This window comes from Hippopotamus amphibius, chromosome 17 (assembly GCF_030028045.1).
Source record: "Hippopotamus amphibius kiboko isolate mHipAmp2 chromosome 17, mHipAmp2.hap2, whole genome shotgun sequence".
In the NCBI taxonomy this organism is placed as follows: domain Eukaryota; kingdom Metazoa; phylum Chordata; class Mammalia; order Artiodactyla; family Hippopotamidae; genus Hippopotamus; species Hippopotamus amphibius.
In genome coordinates, this window is record NC_080202.1 from 16,903,280 (window position 1) to 16,916,248 (window position 12,969).

A 12,969-nucleotide genomic window follows, 5' to 3' on the forward strand; every position below is an offset into this window, starting at 1 on the left:
TTTTATCTGGCAATTATAACTCAATAAAGATGTTTTAAAAAAAAAAAAAAGGAAGATGAGAAATTATTTAACAGGCCCCCCCCCCCACCTCCCAAAAAAAGGCCAGGTAGGAGAAGAAAGGCACAGAGACCAAAAAGGATGGCAAAGAAAAAAATGAGCTATTCAGCCAGGAGTACAAATTTTAAGAGGGCTATCATTCAAAAAACAGAAAATGGAGAACAGTTTTGCAACTCCCATCACAAAAAAATATCCATGTTCTTTGACCCCGTAATTCCATTCCTGGGAATTATCCCAAGGAAATGAATTCCGAATAGGAACAAAAATAAAGAGGTGCCTGCACAAAGATGATTCCAGTCACATTGTTTATAACAGCAGAAATCTGGAAATAACCGAAATGTCCAACAGGGGAAATGTTTTGGCAAATTACAGCATACCCACTTGATGACATATCATGCAGCGATTAAAATGGCCAAAAGGAAGATAACAGAGAAACATGGACAAGTGTTCTAGAATAATGCTAGCTGAGAGGAGGTTAAAAAAAATCCTGAATCCCTCCTAAGTACCATCCAGCACACCTTCTGTATCTCAGTAACTCCTACAAGAGTCTAAAATAAACCTATTTTTATCCTCTTTTAACAAACAAGAAAACTGAGGTTCAGAGAGCTCAGGAACTTGCCCCAGGTCACAGAGCTAGCAAGGAAGAGAGTCAGGAGGCAACTGTAACCTTCTCCCCCGAGCGACCAGGCACACCCTGAAGTCCTGATGCAGCCCTCAGTGTCCCACTAAGTGCCCAAGACCATCCTTTCCCATAATGACATCAATGACTTATTTGGGAGGCCGAACTCAAAGATCTGAAGCAGCTGGCCAAAAGCCACACACTGAGAAACACTTGTGAGAATACAGCCCAAACAAAACAAAATGAAACAAATAGAAAACAACAAAGAAAACCACCTCTGCTGAGGACCAGAGACCACAAAGGAAAGAAATGTTAAAAGTGGCCAGCAAGGCCTTCCCTGGTGGCGCAGTGGTTAAGAATCCACCTGCCAAGGCAGGGGACACGGGTTCTATCCCTGGTCCAGGAAGATCCCACATGCCTCGGAGCAACTAAGCCCATGGGCGACAACTACTGAGCCTGTGCTCTAGAGTCCACGTGTTACAACTACGGAAGCCCACGTGCCTTGAGCCCGTGCTCCGCAACAAGAGAAGCCACCGCAATGAGAAGCCCGTGCACCGCAACGAAGAGTAGCCCCCGCTTGCCAGAACTAGAGACACCCGGCACGCAGCAACAAAAACCCAACACAGCCAAAAATTAATTAATTAAATTTAAAAGGAAACCAAAAAAACCAATCAATATTGCTTATTTTAAAAGAAAAGAGAGAGAGAGAGAGAGTGGCCGGCAAGACCAGGCTTCGGGAGGACTGAGCAGAACCTGAGAAGAACTATGAAGGGCAAGGAAGCTCCTTAGTGGGTCCTGGGCCTCATTTTTAGGGCAGAACCACAGAGATGAGGGTTTCCCATCATCAGAGATGAAAGCTCCTTAGAGACAGGGTCTGCCTGTGCTCGCACACACAGTGGCACTCAGTAATGGCTGAAATAAACACATCTCATGATGTGTGGATAAAGCAATGAGGAAAAGTAGAAGAGGAGATACTGGAATATGGAGAAGACTGGCCTGGAAGTCGGGACTGTAGCTGTGTGACTCTGGGGGGTCAGTCTCGGGCAGGGCTGTGGGAGTAAGCAAGGCCATGGCGTTCCCTGACTCTGCCACGTGAGAACAGCTCTCAGTGCAATGGGAGCTTCAGTTCACAGAACCAGACAACCTTCCTGTGGTGCGCAGGCTGCCAGAAGCCACAGTATGCTTCAGGGGAAATTTTAAATGGTCACTTCCTGGGGATAGGTATAGAGATTCCTCCCAGCCTGCTGGGGACCGGACAGCTCTGCCTGGAGGCAGACGGCTGGACCAGAAGATCTCCCCGGGTCCCTCTGCTTCCTAGATACCAACTGCCTAGCACCGCTACCTTTCTGAAAATCAGGCTTACTCGAGTATAAATGCCATAGATGATCCAAGATTGACAGGAGCTGGTTATCACTGAATCTGGAGGGTCCCTGCATGGGGGTTCCTGGTACCGTTGTATCGACTTTTGTACATGCTTGAACATTTCTGTAACAAAGTTTTTTTTTTAAAGATGTAAACTCAGATGCAGGCGTTTCACCTAAGAATCACCAAGGGCCTGACCAAGGCTTTGGGGATTGCCCTCTGGAGCCAGAGAAAAGCCATGGGTCTTTAAAAAAATTATTCTGGGGGACTTCCCTGGTGGTGCAGTGGTTAAGAATCGCCTGCCAATTCAGGGGACATGGGTTCGATCCCTGGTCTGGGAAGATCCCACATGCAGTGGAGCAACTAAGCCCATGTGCCACAACTACTGAGGCTGCACTCTAGAGCCTGTGAGCCACAATTACTGAAGCCCATGCACTCTAGGGCCCGTCTGCCGCAACTACTGAGCCCACGCACCTAGAGCTCGTGCTCCGCAACAAGAGAAGCCACCGCAGTGAGAAACCCGCACACCGCAAGGAAGAGTAGCCTCCACTTGCTGCAACTAGAGAAAGTCCATGTGCGGCAACAAAGACCCAACACAGCCAGAAAGAAAGAGAGAAAGACGGGGGGAGGGGGGGGAGAGAAAGAAAGAAAGAGAAAGAAAGAAAAAGAAAGAAAGAAGGAAAGAAAGAAAGAAAGAAAGAAAGAAAGAAAGAAAGAAAGAAAGAAAGAAAGAAAGAAAGAAAGAAAGAAAGAAAGAAAGGAAGAAAAAGAAAGAAAGGGAAAGAAAGAAAGGCAGAAAGAGAGAAAGACAGGAAGGGAGGGAGGGAGGAAGGAAGGAAGGAGAAAGAAAGAAAGATAGAAAGAGAGAAAAAGAAAGGAAATTATTCTGTGTAAATAGATTTTCTAGGTGGATGAGCAGTTTTCAGATGCAAGTCAGGAGGTGCCAGCAGGTAATTAAGATGATCTGGGCTCAAGTCACAGCTTAGTCTCTCCTTGCCTATATGACTTTAGGCAAGTCTCTTAACCGCTCTGCACCTCAGTTTCTTCATCTGCAAAATGGTTATAACAGCAGAACCTTCCTCACAAGGTCAGTGCAAGGAGTAAATGCCACATAAAACTCCCAAGAAGGGGGCCAGGCTTGGAGTAAGCTCTCAGTAAATGTCAGCTGTTGTGACACATCCATTTTGTAACATGTATAGATATTCATTTTGAAAACCATACATTCATTTGATCAGTTACCTGGGGAAAATGAAAAGGGGTGGACCCAGCCCTCTCCTTCTGAGCCCTCAGGCAGCGGCGTGGGAGCCGCGTGCCTGTCGAGTGCACCCAGAGGGGCCCCAGCCTGGCCGAGGGGCTAGAGAGAGCTCCTCCTTTCAAAAAGCCAGCACCAGAAACAGGAAGCTGCTTCCTTTCCTTTCCATTCTGAGCCAGCATTTCCTTTTTTGTTTTAAAAAGCATTCCTCGTCTGCAGCCCAGCCCTTCCCCTGCCCTCTGCAGCCCCAGGTTCAAACACACCCACAGACATCTGCGTTTCTCTTGGACTGTCTGTTGCCCACCATCGGGGTCAGGAGGTTCTTGGCAGACCCTGAGTGAGCGTGCCCTTGGCACCAGGCTAACTGGCCAGTGGAGCCAGGAGGAGGTAGGACTCAAGGACTCCAGACATGTAAACTTCTCTGGGCACGTCTTCCTCATCTTGTTGGGAGGATTAAATGAAATCTGTCTCTAAGTGGGTAGTGTGGTACCCAGAACGCCATCTGTCTCCCTTTGGAAAGTACCTCCCTTAACAAAAGGCAACTTTACACAGCTAGGTAAGTATAGGGGTCACCAGCTTCTCCTCAACCTGCCTGGTTTTAATTGGAATCTCAAATGGAACCTCAGTATCATAAAAACAGTAGTTGAAACTACACCTAACATTTCTTGTCTCTTCCCCTGTTCATGTTTTCCCAACTATATTCAGAGGAGATAAGATGCCCCGGACAAGTAAGTTTGCGAATCCTTGCTGCAGGACTTCTCAGAGCCTTTAAAACACTCATCTTCATCTTCAGGAATCAACAGGAAGGAAATAGCTGATGCAGCACATTCTCAACCACTTGAAGCTTTCTTTCACAAGAGCATCTCGCAGAATATAGCATAGGAAAGGCTGCATTCAGCCCTGTCAAGGGTCCCAGACCGGGAAGAGGGGATCATGCCCTGTGCGTGAGAACACTCAGGTCACTTTTTAAATACGACCTGTAACTTTTTTTTCTGGCCAGCAAAACTGTCTCTGCGTACCATGAGTGAAGCTGTCTCTGCTGATCCATAACGAAACCCCAACCCAAATGAATTGGCTAAACTGGGACTCCATACCTCCAGATGCCTTTTCAAAGAAAAGCCCCACCACTCTCTAAGCAGCTTATCTCATCAGCTTTGAAGAAAGCAAAACCCTCATGATCAATATATTGCAGATTCAAGTCTATAGTAGTTTCTGCTGTATGAAAAGTTACCTTTCCTAACCATGGCTGGTCTATTCCACATAATGCATTATGCTCTCTCCCTGGCCCTGCTTTAAATTTTAAACACAACTCTTAATTCATTCGTGCAATTATTCCAAAGGTGGAAAAGTGAAAGGGGGGAGAAAAATGGCAAGAAAACAGGATGACTTCAGCTCCATTATTTTCAAAGGCAATTGGCCCATTAAAACACACTGTCACCTACCAAGACCAGGATGACAGAGAAACACAGATGTGTATAAACACATAGGTTTTGTATGTGGCAGCTGTTTGAATTAAGACTTTTTCAGTGCAGATGGTAAACAATCGTGCCTGGAGATAAATGACAAAGCATTTTTGATCCCAACATCGGTCCCCAAGGAACGCTTCTGCATCCCCACCGGGGGTCTGGAACAGGGGAGAAAGTCATATGGACACAAAGACACTTGATTAAAAGGTTGTATCTTCTGGAAGCAAGATGATAAACACTGTACAATGTATCATGGTATTGAATGTAAAATCTGCGCAATTTAGGACATAAACCCAACACTCAGAGAAGTAAAGCTTCAACCACTCAAGTCCCAGAGGATCTTTCACTGGAAGGATTAGAAGCCCTTGAAAGTACAGTCAGGTCAGGTTCAAAGACTCAGGCCATCTGGGCTGAGCCAGCCCACTGGGCAAGATGACTTTCAAAAAAGGCCTCACCCACTGGACACCTCAGACTGCTCCCCAAGAATCTCTCTGGTCCCCAGGGTCCCTAAGACACTGAGATGGAGCTGGGAAAGCAAACCCACTTGCTTCCTCCTGCCGGAAACTCCTTGAGGCTGAGGACCCCTCTCCCTGCCCCCAGCACAGGAGAGTGGATGGCAGGCTGCTGTTTGCCATTGGTCAAGGTGGTATAATGTCTCACTCCAGGGTGTGAGCTCTAAGGTCTGCCTCCCCACTCAGAGCTCCTTTATGACCACCCCTCTCTCCTCCACTGTTTGCTTTGTTCAGGTTAATAACCTAATATGTGTTCCCGGCAAATCACTTCCCCTTCAGGTGCTGTTTCCTCACCTGTAGATGAGAGGGCTGGACCAGATGGGAATTCCAAGACCCTTAGGAGCCCACTTACCTTAGGAACCCACGACTCTCTTAAATCAACCCCAAAGCCAAAGCACCTCAAATAGCGCTCTGATTAGTATTTGTAGCTGGTGATGAAACCGAGCCTCAAGTGAGGAAAACTTCACCATATGGCTGTGCACTGCCCAGAGGTGACCAGTCCCTGCACACAGAGCCCTGACATCCAACTGCTGCTCTGCTGCCTGGGAGCAAAGGAAAGATCCCTTCTCTAAACGGTCAGTCCAGGCGTGCCCCCTTGCTGCGGATAACCACAAAACTAAAATCCACAATCCCTGACCCAGAATCCAGAACCTCAGCCATGGGGACCACGCCCTGGCTCCTGTTCACACTCCTTGCCCTCAGGGTGAACACAGACCCGATGGCAAAGGGGTAAATGCATGAAGGCTGCCATTTTGTAAATCCCAGCACTCCTGCTGGGTAGTGGGGTAGGAGAAACATTTCAGGCCCTAAAGGTTTCAAAGAATAGGGCTGCTGTTAAATGTCTTCATACACTTTGACCCAGCAAACTCCGCTTCTAAGAAAGCACTCATGTACTCACTGCAGCGAGGTTTTTAACAGCCAGACGTGGAAACAGCCTGAAAGGCTGACAAGTGGGGACTGGTTCAATGAATTTATACGACCACACGATGCAGCCACAACCAGTGATGGTGCATATCTGTATGCACTGGTGCAGACAGAAGATATTTACAGGGCAATGAGCACCGAGAGCTCCATGAATACAACCGTGTACACGTGTATGCAGGTGCAGAGGATAAAAACACTAGAAGAATATATGCAGCCAAATGTTAACAAGAACTAACTCTGAGAGGTGGCATTATGGGTGGTTTTTATTCTTTTATTCGCCTGTATTTTCTTTTTAATAGTGAGCACATATCATTATGTGTATTTTAAAATATTTTAATACAACTGTAAAGTTAAAGAATTGCAGTGCTTACCGGAGGACTTATACAGAGAGGATAAAGGCAGGTAGCCATTGAAACAATTATGAGTAAGATGATCTCTAGGCAGCTTCTCATTTCTCAGAATGAGACCAACACAGAGCGATTGCATCACAGTTCGCTGACAGGGACCCGTCTTTGAGGATGTGCTGGGCCGCACTTTAGGGAAGCGGCCCCCAGCCTAAGCTCAGAGGCTGCACGGCCTGGTGTGGCCACCAGAAGGCCTGGTCATCTGGATCTGAGCTACCAAGTGTTCCCAGGCCGGCCCTTTTTCTTACCGGCCACTTCCTTGGACTCAGCCGTCCCCACCCTGACCAGAAACCATCCTCAACCCCATGGTGGTTTCTAGAGGCTTCTGCGAAGTTCAGAACATGAGTTCTGAAGACCATTCAACCCAGGTTCCACCACCTACTAACTCAGTCTCTCAACCCCTCTGAGCCACAATATCCACAGCATGGGGACAAAACCTCACAAGTTACGTGTGAGAGTTAAATGGGGAACATACGCCAAGAGCCTAGCACAGAACAGGTGACCGAGAGGGTTTCTCATCTGCCCTCACGGTGCTCGAAGGGCGTTCCCACAACCCTGAAGGCACCTCTGTGCAGCTTTCCCTTTGAACTTAATGTAGAAAAAGATTCCAATCAGCCTATTCTGAAAGGATATCCTTTTTAAAAAGCACAGCTGAGAGAGACCTGGCCACAGGCATTGTGATGTCCCACAACCACCACCACCATCACTGCAGACACTGCCACCGAGGACCACAGTCTTTGCAGTCCCTCTCGAGACCACAGCGGCCACACAGCTCCAGAATACTTGTGGTGGGGCATGCGGCTTTCCCGGAACCTGGGGGGGAAGAAGGGATTCCCATCACTGTCCCCAGGCAGCAAACCAGAGGCCTCCTGGCACTCGGGCTAACCTGGGCTGCATACCTGATAAGGCCTCCCTCCCTCCAGCACCCTGCAGGCCTCCCCAGTCTTGGGAACTGCAGGTCCCTCTCCAGACCGCCTCCAAGGAACGCCGGTGGCAAGTTTCACCAGGAAAAAAATTGCCAAGGCAAAAGCAGACACCAAAGGATACAGTGCCCTGGCCCTGGCTCCCTCCGGGGACGGCTGGAGTTAAAGCCTCTGGCAGGAGGTTAAAACGACGGGGTAGGCGAAGGGGAAGCTGGGACAAAATGAGAGAGCAGCATTGACATATATACACTACCAACTGCAAAACAGATAGCCAGTGGGAAGCTGCTGTATAACACAGGGAGATCAACTCGACGATGGGTGATGCCTTAGAGGGCGGGGATAAAGAGGGTGGGAAGGAGTCGTGGGAGGGAGGGGATATGGGGATGTATGTATAAATACAGCTGATTCACTTTGTTGTACAGCAAAAACTGGCACAACAGTGTAAAGCAATTATACTCCAATAAAGAGCTTAAAAAAAAAAAAAACTACAGGGTAGGGCACAAGCGGAGAAAAGCCACACTCTGAGACAAGGGCTGGGAGGGGAGTGGGAATCCAGGCTTCACTCTGAGTTCTGCCAGAGGCATGTGACATGGAACAAGTCGCCACCAAGACTCTGGGAATATTTCCCAGAAAAGCGGGAGTTGGACTGGCCAACCGTCCAGTCACATTCCCCATTTCGAAGCGCTCTCATCAACTGTGGTACTGGACTCACTACTGTTCACCTGCCTGGCTCCCTCATTGGGCTGAAAGCGTCCCCAAACACTGGGAAAGCATCCTGCCTACCTCAGAATCCTTGCCAGGATGGCGGTAGCTCAGCAGTGAAATCAGTGACAACCCGCTCTGTGAGGACCCATGGCACCCCTCTCCCTTCCCAGCAGCTCCGCCATCCAGATCCGCAGGGAGAGCTCAGGGCCTCCACACCACAGGGTTCTGACCTCTGCCACAGCAGAGCTGAGTGAAGGTCAAGGCCCTCTGGCGACCCCTTTCTCTAGGTCAGCTTGTTTAGGAGGGACTTTTCTCCATAAGAGCACCAGATGGGGAGACTCAGTGTGGCAAGGCCTGTCTCGGGAAAGTACCAGGAGGCTGGCAGGAAAAGGCAAAGTTGACAAGTGCCCACAAAACGTGCATCTTTGTGAGGTACCACTATCTCCCCACTGCCCGGCACAGACCTGGCCCAAAGAGGATGCACAAATGAGGGAATGAACTGGTGTGGGGCTCCAGGCCCCACTGCAAGGCCAGCCAGGTATCCTGTGTGAGCACACTGGGGGAAGGAGAACATTCCACCGTGCCTCAGTGGAGTTCTCAGGCCCTGAGGAGAGTCTGATGGAGATAGGACACCAGGTTCTGCTGGGACGGAGTGGCCTCCCAACTTCTGTTTACAGTTTCAGACGCTGGGTTCAGATTTTATCTCCCTCCCCTTCTCATGTCGAGGGAAAAAAATACGTGTGTGACGAAGGTTAGTGGATTTCCAGGAAATCTTCAGAGACTGAGAAGGGCCCGGCACACTGACTGGCAGGTAGGAGGCAGACATTAAACACTGGCTCCTTCCATTCTTTTGGATCCAAACTGGACCACTGCATGGAGGAGGGAAGGGCAGCCAGACACACTGACCCCCACACCTACATGCAACCTACAATCAGGCACCAGCAGTTGGGCCTGGGGTCAGGGACTTCCCAGGGCATCTCACTGACTGCTTATTTAATGAGGGCCAGGGTGGGCTGGGGTTCTTCAGATTCTGGGAGAAGTCTGGCGTGCTTGCGTAAGCCAAGCCCTCTGGTCAGCCCCTTCTTCAAAAGCCAGGAATCCAATGTTGCAAGTCCTGTCTCTGGGGGCCCTGGCCTGGTATGTGAGAGGAGCCTGCAGAACAGGAAAGAAAGCCAGAACGGACATCACCACTGCCCTGCCTGACCTCACCACAGGCTGCTGGGATGGTTTCCTGGCCTGTCTCACCCACCTCTAGGAAATAAGAGCCAGCTGTCAAAGTGCCTTCCCCTAAATGTGGCCTGTGGGGTGAATGCACTGGACCCTCACTAGGAAAGTTCACAGGCAGCATCTCTTGGTAGAAACATGTGGACTTACAGACTCACGACAAGGTTGTGGGTTTAAGTAGTCGTAAGCCCGTTTTACAGATGGGGAATCCTGAGGTTCAGAAGTCGTGGGACTTCACCAAGGACAGACAGACAAAACCGAGACCCGATTTTCAAGCCATGGGCTTTCTGCCTGCCGCATTGCCCCAAATGTCAGGATTCTTTGAGTAATAAACTTTTCTCCTATTGTATCAGTTTGGTAAATCTGAATTTTAGAACCATTCTTAATCACAGTTATTCTTACACAGGGGTGTGTATAACAAACATTTGATTCCATCCAACTGAGGCCCCTTCACTTAACCAAAGAATTTAGAGCCACGAGAGCCCACAGAGACCCACTCCAACCCTTCTGTTCAGGGAAGGAGGCTGAGGCCTAGGGAACTAGATTCTGGGGTCTAAAGTCCCATCCTCCAAACAGCCCAGGTCCCACCTTTTCAAGGAATAGCATAGTGGAGAGGACAGGGAGCGGGGTACTAGTTCCCATTCCCACTGCACATCCCCTTTGGGCCTTGAGATGGGTTTCTGGCTGCCAAAGCCAATCATCCAATAAACACGCACAAGGGAGGCCACTGAATAAACCAGCCCCGAGACCTAAATAAGGAGATGCTCTGGGGTGTCCTGAGGCCACACCTTGGTCAAAATGAGTGACTTTGGGAGTCAGGGTACCACCGAGAAGGCAAGGCGACATTTCCAGAGAAAGAGCTGCACACGATTCTCCCGGGTCCCCTCTGCGAACCAGGAGCACTTCAGAGCGACATGGAGACAATCCAAGAGAGGCCAACAGAGAATGTTCTCTCATCCCAATAACACAGCGGTCCAACCAGACACATGCTGCCGGACAACGACCCCTCCTCCCAGAGCCAAGCCACACAGGCCCCCTATTGTGTTGGTTTAAAAACTGAACTTTACTGGGCAAACACACCCGGCTGTGTTCAAGAAACCAGTTTCTCTCGCCACTTGGAAAACAGTAGCATGCATGCAGGAGGGACAGTTGTGGGGGGTGGGGGGAGGTTGCTGGTTGGTTTGTTTTTTAAGCAAAGCCCTGGCCAGTACTGCTATAGCAACTGTAACGAAAATAATAATAACAGGCACTGATTAGATGCTTCCCATGTCCCTGGTTTTGCAGCTTTTAAGAAAATAAAACTGAAGGAAAGAAGTCACTCCTGAGCATTTGGGATCAAACAGGGATTCAGGTTTGTGGTATGCACAGAGGACTGGGTCCTGTAATAATTGCCACAGATCATCCACTGGCCCTATGATGGCTGGCAGAGGCAATTCGTAATAAGAGAGTCTGGAGGGTTTAGGATGAGGAGTTAACGCTCTAATAAAACAAAACATCTCCAGAGCTGCGGAAGGCCAGATGTGACCATGCAAGGTGGAAAGAGGTCCCTTCTTCAAAACAGAGTAGCTACTAAGTGGTGCCTGGAATTTCACAGCCTTCCCAGCCTCTGGACAAAAGCAAGTTAGGAATAAACTAGTTTCCCCCTATTGTGTGTGGGGGAGGGAGAGACCCACCTTCTGAGAACCCAACAACCCTTTTGGCTGCTTCTTCCGAATCCTTTTAATACCGCACTTCCCAGCTATAATTTCAGACACTAGGGCCCGCATATCTTATTTCTTCCTTACACTGGAGGCTGTCTCCACCAGAATCCCTTAAATAGTGTCATCTTCCCATCAAAGCCTTTCCTCCTCAGCACAATTGTTCCTAAGCCAAAGTCCAATGGGGGGCGGGAGGCGGGAGGTAATTACATTTTGAGCAGTGAAACGCTGTGGCAGTGCGACAAAGAAGCACCCAATGTCTGAAAGGCAAAAATGCAGTTTCAGCAAACACTTTGATAAGCGGCAGACAAGAACCTGGAGGAGAGGAAAGGAAGAGACAAGACACAGTCTGGGGCGGGAGGGGAAGGAAGAGAACGACGGGCCTGCGCTCCTACTTCAGGGGGACCTCCTGCCGCCCAGTCACCCAGGGTAAAGTCCAGCCTGTGACTCAGTGGTAGAATGAGTCCTGCGGCCGGGCGAGCTGGAGATGGGGTGGGGGCGGAGGGGGCGGGCAGGGGCTGTCTGCGAGCAGCCCACCCCGCCCGCGGGCTCCTCCAGCCTCCCTCCCAGGTCCCACTACGCCCCTCCCCCCCCCCCCAAAATCCCGCCCAAGGTGAGGGGCCGGTCCCGGGTCCTCTGGCTGCCGTGAGAGCGAGTGGAGGAGGGAGAGGAAGCCACAAAGGAGGTGCCTGGGCTCAAGGATGCAACTGGGGAAGGAGTGAACTGGAGCAGCGAGGGAGGTGCTGGGGCGCTTCCCGGGCTGCCGACCCTTGCCTCCTCACATCCAGCGCGGCCCCCCGATTCTCCGGCGTCGCGGCCCCTTACCTCCAGGGTCCGGATCTCCTGCTGGGTGAGGTCGTTGGACACCGCGCACTTGGTGCGCAGCCCGCGCAGGCTGCCGATGGAGATGTCGATGAGCTTCTGGAGCTGCCCGCACTGCTGCAGCGCCCGGCCGGCCGCGGCCCCGGCGCCCCCATCCGCGGCCGCCGCGTCCCCCCCGCCGCCGCCCTCCTTCTTCTCCCCCATCGCCGCCGCGCGCAGCGCCGCTCTATCCATGCCTCGGCATCGGGGCCGCGAGGTGGCCGAGGCGGGGAGCCCGGGGGCGCGGGCGCCTCGGAAGGGAATCCCCGAGCCGGGAGAGCTGGAAGAGGAGCGCCCCTCGGCGCTGCCAGAGCCGGGACGCGAGGACCGCCGAGCCCACCGAGCGCGCCGCTCCCGCCCGCCCAGCCGCGGCGGCAAAGCGAAAGCCGCGGCGACCCGACGGCTGAGGCTCCCGGAGCCTTTAAGCGGCAGCGGGGGCCGGGTCAGAGCAGCGGGGCATGCTGGGACTTGTAGTCCGCGCCTCGCACCTGCCGCCGCCCGCGCCCTCGGGGTCCCCGCCGGCACCCGCCTTCCCTTCCGCGCTGGGCACAGGCCGTGCGGGAGCGCCCCGCCTCTGCGCCCCGGGAGTGGCTGCTCCGCGCCGGCTCCTCCCCCGGCGCCCGAAGCCTGGGGAGCCTCGTCTCCCCGCCCACCCCCACCTCCTCCCCATCCCTCCTCCTAGCTGGCGGCTTCCCGCGACCCCCGGATGGGGCGAGGCACGGCCCGGCGGCCCCTTGGACGGGAGGAGGGTTCGCATCCTGCAACCTTCCTGGACCGCAGCTGAACCCTGGAAGACGGGGACAGTGGAGGTTTCAGAATTTCTGTGTGGGTTTAGGGGCCGCCATCTAGTGGGAAGGGGCCTAAAGTACTTCTCCTGTAGGTGGCTTCGCAAAGCACTGGACTCCCGCTTGTCTATGCCAGAGGAGAGGCTCAGGCTTGGAAAGACCTGGGACTTTTTTCTAG

General features: G+C 51.7%; 1 protein-coding gene across 3 annotated transcripts in view; it reads right to left on the reverse strand.

The window, feature by feature from the left end:
- The window catches only part of KSR1 (kinase suppressor of ras 1), a 152,981-nt gene extending 140,539 nt beyond the window's left edge, over positions 1-12,442 (reverse strand). For all 3 annotated transcript variants that reach the window (XM_057717004.1, XM_057717006.1, XM_057717005.1), the window contains exon 1: positions 11,971-12,442. In XM_057717004.1, the coding sequence (XP_057572987.1) occupies positions 11,971-12,201 (231 nt within the window). In that variant the 5' untranslated portion in view covers positions 12,202-12,442. The remainder of the gene's footprint in view (positions 1-11,970) is intronic.
- Between the last annotated feature and the right edge of the window lie 527 nt (positions 12,443-12,969).